This window comes from Aquarana catesbeiana, linkage group LG01, assembly GCF_042186555.1.
Source record: "Aquarana catesbeiana isolate 2022-GZ linkage group LG01, ASM4218655v1, whole genome shotgun sequence".
NCBI classification, from domain to species: Eukaryota; Metazoa; Chordata; class Amphibia; order Anura; family Ranidae; genus Aquarana; species Aquarana catesbeiana.
In genome coordinates, this window is record NC_133324.1 from 38,408,543 (window position 1) to 38,420,789 (window position 12,247).

Sequence of the window (12,247 nt, forward strand, 5' to 3'; positions counted from 1 at the left end):
ACTTTTAAATTACTTTTTTTTCCTTTAGAAATATCATTTTGCACTCGGACTGGGAAACATGCGCTACTTTACAGGCATACTATAGACACCCCCCAGGTAGAAAATTCAAAGAAATATTTCACGTTTATTGTATCAATTAAAGCATTATTAAAATCACTGCTCCTGAAAAAGCGTCCGTTTTTAAAAAACAATTTTGCATTGATACATGTCCCCTGGGGCAAACACTTTTTATGACAATAACTTGCATATCAACCTTTAAAATTGGCACTTTTGATTTTTCACGTTCGTGTCCCATAGACTTTAATGATGTTTATGTGCTCGTACAAATTTTTTGCCTGTTCACATGTTCTAGATGCAAACTGAACAGGGGGTTGTTCGTCCCATCTCTAATCCCCACTAGCATTCTGGATATGTGCTTCAGCTTCTAGAGCAGTGGTCTCCAAACTGTAGCCCAGGGGCCAGATGTGGCCCTTGCTTGCTTTTATCTGGCCCTTTGGACATTATCCCCTCCACTGTCAGCAACGGTGGAGCATAGTTCCTGCCACTGACATGGCCAATAGGACACTGTTCCTCCCACTGACACCAATGATGGGACACTATTCCTCCCACTGACACCTAGGACCGTCTTTACCGCAGGGCAAATGGGGTAGCTGCCCAGGGCTCTGTCACTGTTTGGGGCCCAAAGCAGAGCTGCCCATTAAGCCCGCGTGCTGCCCACAAATCGGTGCTGAAAATCCCCACACACAGCCAGGCAGTCTGTCACTGTCATCAGCGGCGGTGGAACGTGCACAGTGCAGCAGTCAGTGCCAGTGCTGTGTTTTTTTGACCGAGGAGCAGGCCGCGGGTGACGCTCTGGCCAACGCCCCTTGCAATGCGTACACTGTGCACAGTGTACTTGATCAGAGGAGCAGAAGAGGAGTGTGAGACCGCGGTGCAGAGTGGAGTGGTGCCTGCCCACGCTGGTTGCCATCAAGCTAGCACTGTACAATGTGAGGACATACAGGGGCTGCTACAGCATAGAAAATTGATCGAAAATTTATCGTGATACACTACAAAGGGAATCCAGATCAGAAGAGCTTACAATAATTTTCATGCCATGGCCCCATGCTATTCACACTTTACTCACAATACAGTTAAAGCTGAACTCATTGTATAATGTGTATTGCACTTACATTGGTACTTACATTGGTCCAGATTGGCTGATCCCTGTGGGTGGATCCTAATTATCTTACGGGTCTCAGATCGGTCGCTTGGCATGAGCGCCATTCACAGGACGCCTTGCATTTTTTTGAATCAATACAAAGCATTACCTGATTGGACAAGGAGGAGAGGCCGGGCGGTGACAGTTACAGAAATCAGTGTGCAGTAACTTCTAGCAACCAATCGGTGAGCAGTGATGTTGTGCAGTAACCTATAGCAACACAATGAGTGAGCAGTAATGGTGTGCAGTAACCTCTACAACCCAATCAGTGAGCGGTGATGGTGTGCAGTAATCTCTAGCAACCCAATCAGTGAGCGGTGATGGTGTGTACTAACTTCTAGCAACCCAATCAGTGAGCGGTGATGTGTGCACTAACTTCTAGCAACCCAATCAGTGAGCGGTGATGTGTGCACTAACTTCTAGCAACCCAATCAGTGAGCGGTGGTGTGTGCACTAATTTCTATCAACCCAATCAGTGAGCGGTGATGGTGTGCAGTAACCTATAGCAACACAAAGAGTGAGCGGTGATGGTGTGCTGTAACCTATAGCAACCCAATCAGTGAGCGGTAAGGGTGTGCAGTAACCTATAGCAACACAATCAGTGAGCAGTAATGGTGTGCAGTAACTTCTAGCAACCCAATCATTAAGCGGTAATGGTGTACAGTAACCTCTAGCAACTCAATCAGTGAACAGTAGTGATCTGATGTAATCTCTTGCAACCAATCAGTGAGTGGTAAGGATAGGCTGTAATCTCTGGCAACCATATTCAATCACTGCGTGATATGCTGCAATAAACTAATTTTGAGCCGACCTGATATTTTTTTGTATTTCTCAGAAAGTAAGGGGGGGGGGGAGAAAATGTTTGCCCAGGGACCAATCAATATTAAAGACAGCCCTGCTGACACCAATAATGGGACACTATTTCTCCCACTAAATAAAGTAGATATTTGCCAGCACACCATGGATCGACACAAAGAAGCATCCAAACGAATAGTTTAGTGCATGATCACAACACAAGGTTGCAAGGAGTGCAACATTTCACAGTCACGCAGGATCGCTTTGTCCAGGAATGTGTGCGATGGGAATATGAAGTATTCCTCCCACTGACACCAACAATGGGGCACTATTCCTCCCCCTAATAGCAAAGAGGGGATACTATTTACTTCCACTAACCTCAGGACATTTTCTACTCCTGCTGGCCACAGTCTGGCCCACCTAAATTTTGAAGACCAGTAACCTGGCCCTTTGTTTAGAAAGTGTGGGAACCCATGTTCTAGAGGGATCCCACAGGGTATGTGTGACAGACCTAGCGTGTTGTTACAGTATGATATGCATAGTACATTGGTCAAAGCTGCCATACATGGAATTCATTTTTAAGGACACATATCAGTCAGTACTTGGGATAGTAATTGACTGTTCTCCTCCTCCATGGGGGTGCATATCAGTCATTTTTTGGATTACTCAAAGTTTAAGATAGTGCTATTATTTTGCACAAAAGGCCATTCCCTGTCCTCTATCAGCATATGGAATGCCATAAGGCAGCAGGAGGAAAATGGTGGAATATTATGAGGAGGAATGTTTGAGTGTTAAAGGTTAGGAGGAGAAGTGTTGGAGTGCTGAAGGTTAGCAAAAGTGTTGGGTGATGAAGGTTAGGTGGAGAAGTGTTGGGGTGCTGAAGGTTAGGAGAAGTATTAGAGTTCTGGCAACAGCAGGAAATATAGTGTGAAGTTTCAAGGAGATGTTTCACCCCTTCTCAATACAAAGGGAATGTTCTGGTACATCTACACCCATCATTGCAGAGGGAGCCCAAGTAGAAGAATGACTGTAGGAAAAGAAAAAACACAAAGCCATTACTATTTCACGAGTGTTAATACAGAAGACATGGAGAAGTAGGTATTCACACACTTGGACACATTTGAAGACAATGGCCAACAAAAAGGTAAGTAACAATGTGCTTCTTTTACAGGCCGAGCTTAGTTTACAGAGTCAATTTAAGATAATAAAATAGTCATATAGTGAGTCCTGCAGCAAGGGAACGAAGGGATCAGCGGAAGGACAGCATGACATGTGCGGACTGCACAGTCACGCTGTTAGCTAGGTCTCTTTAAGAGAAGGGGAGTGGTCCTGGCAGGGGAGGCGCTCAGGAGAAATTAGTTGGGTGAACAGGGGGAAGTGACGTCAGTGGTGAGCGGCGGGGAAGAAGATTACACACGCTCCCACCGCTCTGTTTGCTTAACTTTTCTAATGGAGATCTCAGCGATGGAGGAGTTTATAATGCGGCTGAGAGAGGCGGCTGCAGAGCGAGGGGGCGAATGGCTGCAGGCTCAGGTGGCGGCGGTGATACAGGAGAGCGGAGCGGCGGCGAACGGGGGGGCCCTGAGACTCCACGTGCACGCCGGTCTCGGCCGCCGGAGCGCTTCAGCCCTGACACTGCACCTGGTGGTCAGAGGCGATTGACTGAAGTGAGAAGAACGGTACATCCACCCCCCAGCGAGAGACAGGCACAAGGCAGCAGGGATGGTAATGAGAAGAAGACCCAGCGCAGAGGCAGGAGTGGAGGAAAGGGGGAGCCCAGCGGAGCACATGGCTCTGCCCCCCCGGCTCGTCGCAGATGCCAGGAGCAGGCGGCCGGGGATGCGATGGAGGGTACAAGCAACCAGCCGGCCCAGCGTGAGAGGAGCGAGCCCCAGGGGGCTGGCCATGTACCTGAAGCGGCCAGCAGCCCTGCAATTTCCAGAGGGAGGATGAGAAGCACAGTGATGCGGGTGAGCGGAGGCGGAGAAAGCGCGGTGGTGGCCCAGATCAGTCAGAGACGCAGAAGTCCATCAAGGCGGGCAACGCACGGGTCTGGCGGTACACCGCAGAGAGCTGGAAGAGAGAGACAACGCAGACCCACGGCACCCAGAGCAGTTCCTTCTGGGGTGCAGACAGCGGTTGTTCAGTGAGCGGAGGTCAGCGACAGATCGGAGGGTGAGATGTCCGGGTCGGAGAGGGACGAGGAACAGGGGACTACCGCAGCGGTGGATTTGGGAATGGCGGCTGATGGGCCCAGTCCTGGGCAGCCTGGTGAGTGCATTTCCACTTTATCTGTTTCTGCTTTATTAGAAAAGTTGTTAGAACAGGGAAAAAACAAGGGGTCCCCTGGGGGGAGTAGTTCAGCGGGGGCAAGAGTAGTTAGGCCCCCTACAGAACAGCCCAAGGAAGCAGGATTACAGGATCTACTGGTGGGTTTGCAGGCGTTAGTACAGCGCTTTGAACCTGCGGCGGGTGTCAGTCCGTCCCCTGCGCAGGCGTGGGCTATACCGCAGGGGACAGCAGGTACGACTGCGGCCACTCTACCGGCGACAGGGTTGGCCGGGAACGCGGCGGTTACTTCGGTGACGGGTGTGGTGTCAGCAGAGGTTGATCCGCCTATAACATCGGCTGGCGTGCCAGCCCTGGAAGGTCAGGAAAAATCGGCTGAGAAAAAGGAGGAGTCGGTTAGGTTGGCGGATTCCGCGAGAAGCGAGGTTTATGTCTGTTTTGAGGGCCCACTTGGAGCGCATCTCAAGACAGAGGTAAAAGAAAAAATTTGGAAAGGTGAATATGTGGAGATATTCACATTGTTGCCATTAGAAAAGTTCAATCTGGATAGATTGAAGCCGGAGTTGAATAAGAAGGAAGATGAGGAAAAACGCAGATATAGGTTGATCCCGCGTACTTTTTCCAACTGGCTGCAGGCATTCGCCATCTTAGCTAGTGTGATTGGGGAAAAGTACCCGGAGCACTGCTCGGCTTTGTTCGTATACTTGGAGGCCATTAGTGAGGCGCACCGGACGTATGGCGGGATAGCGTGGCTACGGTATGACGAGCAGTTTCGACAACGGATGGCTGTCCGACCGTCGCTACTCTGGGATCATAAGGATATCAGCCTGTGGATGAAGCTTATGACAGCAGCGAGGGCTCCCTCACAGTTTTTTCAGGCAGGGGTCGGAGGTAACACAGCTCCAGGACAACCGACTGACAAAAAATGGGGCTTCTGTTGGCAGTTCAACGAGGGCTCATGTAAGTATGGGGCAAACTGCCGATTTAAGCACACCGGCTCCAGCTGCGGGGGTTCGCATGCATTGTCCAAGTGCTTTAGAAGAGGGAAGGGGCATGGCGGAGAGCCTGCGAATAAAAGGGACGACGCCGGTGCGGGTGGAAAGGATGCGTCCTTTCCTCAGTAGGTACCCCGACCGCAAAGCGGCCCAATTGTTAGACGCAGGATTCGCGTTTGGTTTTAAAATTCCATGCTCATTGACGGCTGCCCCTCCTATGGCGACGAATTTACGTTCAGCCCTGCTGCATCCAACGGTGGTTTTGGAAAAAATTGAAAAAGAGGTAAGTTTAGGCCGCATGTCCAGCCCTTTTACTTCCGTTCCTCTTCAGGGCTTGGTGGTATCCCCATTGGGGGTAGTTCCCAAGAAAGAGCCAAACAAATTCAGGTTGATTCACCACCTTTCCTTTCCGAAGGGTGGGTCGGTCAATGACTCGATTGCGCCAGAGGAGTGTGCGGAGACGTATACTTCTTTTGACGCCGCGATATCTTGGGTGCGTCGTTACGGACAGGGGTCGTTGATGGCCAAAGCGGATATTGAATCTGCTTTCCGGCTTTTGCCGGTTCACCCGGACAGCTTTCGACTGCTGGGCTGTGCATGGAATGGGGCGTACTACGTGGATCGGTGCCTCCCAATGGGATGCTCCATTTCTTGCGTTTTATTTGAAACATTCAGCTCATTCTTGGAATGGGTGGTTCGTGACGTATCTGGGATCAACTCGATTGTGCACTATCTTGACGATTTCTTGTGCGTCAGCCCACCGGGTTCCAATATTTGTGCTGTCCTATTGGGAACTTTGCAGCATATAGCGGAGCGTTTTGGGGTGCCACTAGCTCCGGAAAAAACTGAAGGCCCTAAGTCCAGCATCGTGTTCCTGGGAATTGAGGTAGATTCCTTGGGAATGGAGTGCCAACTGCCGGCGGACAAATTGGAAAGTCTCAGGGCGGAGGTACGTGAGACCACTGGTAGGCGCAAGGTGCAGTTGAAGCAGCTACAATCGTTATTGGGGAAGCTGAATTTTGCTTGCCGAATAATTCCCATGGGTAGGGTGTTTTGCTGACGGTTGTCGGCTGCCACGGCCGGGGTTCACGCTCCCACTCACTTCGTGAGTCTGAAGAAGGAGCACAGGGACGATTTGTGTATATGGCATGAATTCCTGAAATCATTTAATGGACGCTCCCTTTGGATGTCAGGTCCCATTAGTAATTGGGATCTCGAATTATTCACTGACGCGGCAGGCTCGACAGGTTATGGGGCTGTCTTTCAAAGACATTGGAGTGCCGCTCGATGGCCCCAGGCTTGGGGGGAAGCTGGGTTTTTAAAAAACCTTGTCCTCCTGGAATTGTTTCCAATTGTGGTAGCAATGGAAATATGGGGGGAATCATTCCGTAACATGAAGGTGCGGCTCAACTGCGACAACCTGGGGGTTGTCCAGGTGATCAACCGGCTGTCGGCCAAGTCAGAGCCGGTGGTCAGGTTGTTGAGATATTTAGTGTTGCGCTGTTTGAAATTGAATGTTTTCATCTACGCTGTACACTTACCAGGGGTTGAGAACACCTTGGCTGATGCTCTGTCTCGTTTCCAGTGGGACAGGTTTCGGGAATTGGCACCAGACGCGGAGCAGCAGGGGGTTACCTGCCCGGACTGGATGTGGAACATTGCCTTGGGAACGTGGCAGGGTGGATTCAGCGCTCTGTGAGTGAGGCCACGTGGGACGCCTACTCTAAGGTATGGCAGGAGTGGATAACATGTTTGCATAGTTTGGACATCGACCCTGAGGGCCCGGAGGTCACACAGGCGGTTCTTTACTTTATTAATCTGGGTTTTGAAGAGGAGGTTTCGGCATCGGCCATTGATAAGAAATTGGCAGGTCTTGCCTTTCTTTTTAAATTACAAGGGCGATGGGATTATACAAAAGAATTTTGGGTGAAGCAAGCGGTAAAAGGATACAGGAAAGAGCACAGGAAGAGGGATGGTCGGCGCCCTGTGTCTTTTACTATGCTACAGGGCCTATTCTTTCATATTTCCTCCATTTGTGTGTCTGAATACGAAAGTGCCTTATTCCGAGTGGCGTTTGCTCTAGCGTTCTTCGGAGCGTTAAGGGTTAGCGTGCTAGTCAGTTATAAACAAATATATACCGCGCTGTCTCAAAAAAAAAAAAAAAAAAAAAAACTAAAGCAGCCAGCACAGCAGTGGATAAAGTTGCAAAAATGACAAATAGGGTGAAATGTGCAGCGCTTATGTGATCATATAAACCATGACAAATAATATTAGTACAGAAAACTTGAATAATAAATGATGTGCTCAAAAATACTCCAAGCAGTCCTCTATTATGACATGTGATGTCTATAAACAGAGTAACTGGACATGTGATGTCCAAAAAAGAAAAAAGTCAGTGACAAGCTTCAGTCATGTTTGATGATAATCCTCAACCACATGTGGATATAATATAGTGACAGTCTTTAACTTCAAATAAGTATGATGTAATAACAGTTAATAGTGGGTCCACCACCAAAGACACCAGAAGCTGCTTACCAGAGGGATTGAACTCAAATAGGTGTACACCTAGTGAGTCAATCAAGCTTTGTGGTATAATATACCAAGGGGATCTGATGCTCTATCCAGATATGACCTCCAGATGGACCTCCGAACAAGTGTAAGGTATGGATGGACTCAGTAGATATAGGCAGTCAGCCCCATAATTAAAAGAAAGAGGAAGGCATATAGTGTAACTCCGTATGGAAATTTTAATACATAAAAAGCAAAGAAAATACACTCACGTGTTAAGCAGTAAAATCAAGCGCTTGTATAAAAGAAGACAGTGGTCTCAGCATATCCTTCCATATTCCTTGGAAGGATATGCTGAGACCACTGTCTTCTTTTATACAAGCGCTTGATTTTACTGCTTAACACGTGAGTGTATTTTCTTTGCTTTTTATGTATTAAAATTTCCATACGGAGTTACACTATATGCCTTCCTCTTTCTTTTAATTATGGGGCTGACTGCCTATATCTACTGAGTCCATCCATACCTTACACTTGTTCGGAGGTCCATCTGGAGGTCATATCTGGATAGAGCATCAGATCCCCTTGGTATATTATACCACAAAGCTTGATTGACTCACTAGGTGTACACCTATTTGAGTTCAATCCCTCTGGTAAGCAGCTTCTGGTGTCTTTGGTGGTGGACCCACTATTAACTGTTATTACATCATACTTATTTGAAGTTAAAGACTGTCACTATATTATATCCACATGTAGTTGAGGATTATCATCAAACATGACTGAAGCTTGTCACTGACTTTTTTCTTTTTTGGACATCACACGTCCAGTTACTCTGTTTATAGACATCACATGTCATAATAGAGGACTGCTTGGAGTATTTTTGAGCACATCATTTATTATTCAAGTTTTCTGTACTAATATTATTTGTCATGGTTTATATGATCACATAAGCGCTGCACATTTCACCCTATTTAGCGTGCTAGTCAGCCCGTCCAAGCGGGCACAAGGGGGGCTGCAGTGGGAGGACGTGGAGAGTTCGAAGGATTCGGTTAGGATTTGGATAAAACGGTCAAAAACGGATCAGTTTGGGAAGGGGGTTCAGTTGGAAGTTTTTCGCATTTTGGAATCCACTGTTTGTCCGGTAAGAGCGGTGCAATCATTCCGGGACTTACGGCCTAGGTTATCGGGCTCCTTTTTGATGCACGCAGATGGGTTGGCCTTGTCCAAGTTTCAATTTATAGCGGTGTTCAAAAAGTGTTTAGTGGCAGCTGGGTAAGATCCCAATAGTTATTCCTCACATTCTTTCCGCATCGGCGCTGCTACAGAGGCAGCCAAAGCCGGGCTTAATGCGGAGGCAGTGAAGCGCATAGGCAGGTGGGATTCTGACAGGTTCAGGCTCTATATTCGCCCTCATTTGCTGTAGTTAAATTAAAAAAAAAAAAAAAGGGGTTTGTTTGGGGGCTTGATTTTGGGGTTTAGTGCTTGTTATAGGGAGGGCGCTTACTGTTTTGTTTGTCATCTTCTGTTTCACAGGTGGAGAGGTGGGCTTGGTTTGGATCCTGGGACACTCCTTCGTCTTCTGGGGGGCCAAACGAGCTGATGTTCGGCCTAACGGGAGGCAATTGGGTATTCCAAGGCAGGAAGCGCAGGTCAGATGGATCGGGGTACCGGGCATGCTTTGGAGTAGGGTAAGGTCTGAAGTCCACAGGTTCGCCCGTTGGGACAGGGCACCAAATGTCTTGGTGCTACATGTTGGTGGGAATGACATGGGATCTAGGTCCATGAGGGATTTAATTCGGGACATTAAATGCGATGTTCTACGGCTACAGGCGGCATTCCCAGGTATGGTCATCGTGTGGTCAGATATGGTAGGCAGGACATCTTGGTGATGGGCTTGGTCAGCTAAAAAGGTTGATAGGGCCCGGGTAAAAGTAAATAAAGAAGTCAGCAGGTTCATTATACGTAATGGGGGGTGACGATAAGGCATAGAGAGTTAGAGGTGGACACATGGAGGTACCTTTGGAGTGATGGGGTGCACCTTAACGAAATTGGCACAGACCTTTGGGCTCTGGGCCTGCAGGAGGGGATAGAGCGGGCTTTGAGGGTGTGGAGGTGCTCGCAAGGGTAAGGCTTTACCCCTTGCGGGCGGTGGCAGTGGTTTGGGTCTGTGAGGAGGAGGAGATGTGTGTTATATTGAGATATAGCATGGTTGGTACCCATATGTAATATGGGGATTTATCTGGTACCTTCCGGTTACCAGGGGCTAACCAGGAAGGGGTAAAGTTAGGTCACTGCGAAGGTTGGGTACTGTCTCGCTGTCCTGGGGTTGCGACTCGAGGCCTAAAGTTTATTGAAGTTTATCGCAGTGACCAGTGGTTGTGTTCCCCTTCAAGACCCCAAGAGAATACTAACGGTTATTTAAAATTATTTAAAATCTTATTTATTTAGTTTTATGGTAATTTTAATAAAAGGCCGTTAAGGCCATTTACTCCAATACCTTGTTGAGTCATTTGTGGGAAGGTTTGGAGGGTGGAGAGCATGGTAAAGGGGTATTCGAGGACTGGTAAGTAAGTCCTTCACATGTCAAGTGAGTCCTGCAGCAAGGGAATGAAGGGATCAGCGGAGGGACAGCATGACATGTGCGGACTGCACAGTCACGCTGTTAGCTAGGTCTCTTTAAGAGAAGGGGAGTGGTCCTGGCAGGGGAGGCGCTCAGGAGGAATTAGTTGGGTGAACAGGGGGAAGTGACGTCAGTGGTGAGCGGCGGGGAAGAAGATTCCCACCCACCCTCCATGGTTTTTGGTAAATAGGAATGGGGGGCTGTGGTGAGGGCCTAGGCAGTGGTTTGGGTCTGTGAGGAGGAGGAGATGTGTGTTATATTGAGATCTAGCATGGTTGGTACACATATGTAATATGGGGATTTATCTGGTACCTTCCGGTTACCAGGGGCTAACCAGGAAGGGGTAAAGTTAGGTCACTGCGAAGGTTGGGTACTGTCTCGCTGTCCTGGGGTTGCGACTCGAGGCCTAAAGTTTATTGAAGTTTATCGCAGTGACCAGTGGTTGTGTTCCCCTTCAAGACCCCAAGAGAATACTAACGGTTATTTAAAATTATTTAAAATGTTATTTATTTAGTTTTATGGTAATTTTAATAAAAGGCTGTTAAGGCCATTTACTCCAATACCTTGTTGAGTCATTTGTGGGAAGGTTTGGAGGGTGGAGAGCATGGTAAAGGGGTATTCGAGGACTGGTAAGTAAGTCCTTCACATGTCAAGAACAGTTATGTGCAATGTTATTGTAGGTGGAAGAATCGTTATAATATTATCTGGTACTACCTGTGTATTTCATATTGTATGATTTATTTGTCATACAAAATATTTAGCACTGATCCTTGCTGAATAGAGTTTATTGTAAGGAAATTCTGTGTCTTGGTTTACAGTTGGTAAAATAATATGAATAATAGAGAACTAAACTTAACCACTCACAAATAAACTACCTGCACAAACAACTAAAAGTCGATAGAAGATGATGTCAGTATATTGAGAACAAAGAGAGATATATGGTACTGAACTGTATAAAAGGAGGGAAGAGAAGCCATCTCGTTGTATTGTCATTGTGATACCCATGCTGCAGAGATCTGTGTCACAATGGAGAATTATAGGCTTTAATTAAAGAAGAACCCAGTGATCGGAGCCATGGGTGTATCATATACCTACATCTTCCAGTTCTGTGTGATCCTGCAATGTATGACACTCTGTAGATCAGGATTGCAGAGTCCGGCCTGTGCCCTTCATTTTACTGATGTATTTAATGAGTTCCAATACTTTCAGGATGGAGATCTGATCATTGGAGGAGTGTTCACTGTGAGATCAAAAATAGATCTAGCATCATCTGAAAAAAAGATATACAGGTGTGTACCTTATTTGCTAGGAAGAGAAAAATGTGTTCAGGGTGACAAAGAACAACACATAGGACTTTACAAAATGATTGGAAGAAATACATGTGATGGAAATATTATAAGAATGTATATAGAATGTCTTCTCATTTACATGCAAACCAAGCTGTCCAGAAAGTGACAGAGGGTAGGTGACAGGGATGGGTGACAGTGACAGGGGGTTGGTGATGGTGACAGGGGATGGGTGACAATGACAGGGGGTGGGTGATGGTGACCGGGGTGGGTGATGGTGACAGGGGATGGGTGACAGGGGATGGGTGACAGTGACAGAGGGTAGGTGACGGTGACAGTGGTGGGTGACAGTGACAGAGAATGGGTGACAGTAACCGAGGTGGGTGACGGTGACAGAGAGTGGGTAGCGGTGACCGGTGGTGGGTGACGGTGACAGGGGGTAGGTGACGGTGACAGGGATGAATGACGGTGACAGGGGATGGGTGACAGTGACAGGGGGTAGGTGACGGTGACAGAGGATGGGTGACAGTGACAGGGGGTAGGTGACGCTGAGGGG

The 12,247-nt window shown here is 47.7% G+C and overlaps 1 protein-coding gene across 1 annotated transcript in view; it reads left to right on the forward strand.

The window, feature by feature from the left end:
- The first annotated feature begins 11,479 nt into the window (after positions 1 to 11,479).
- LOC141124861 (vomeronasal type-2 receptor 26-like) overlaps positions 11,480 to 12,247 on the forward strand; it is a 167,204-nt gene continuing 166,436 nt past the window's right edge. The window contains exon 1 of the mRNA XM_073612305.1: positions 11,480 to 11,694. Within this exon, the coding sequence (XP_073468406.1) occupies positions 11,480 to 11,694 (215 nt within the window). The remainder of the gene's footprint in view (positions 11,695 to 12,247) is intronic.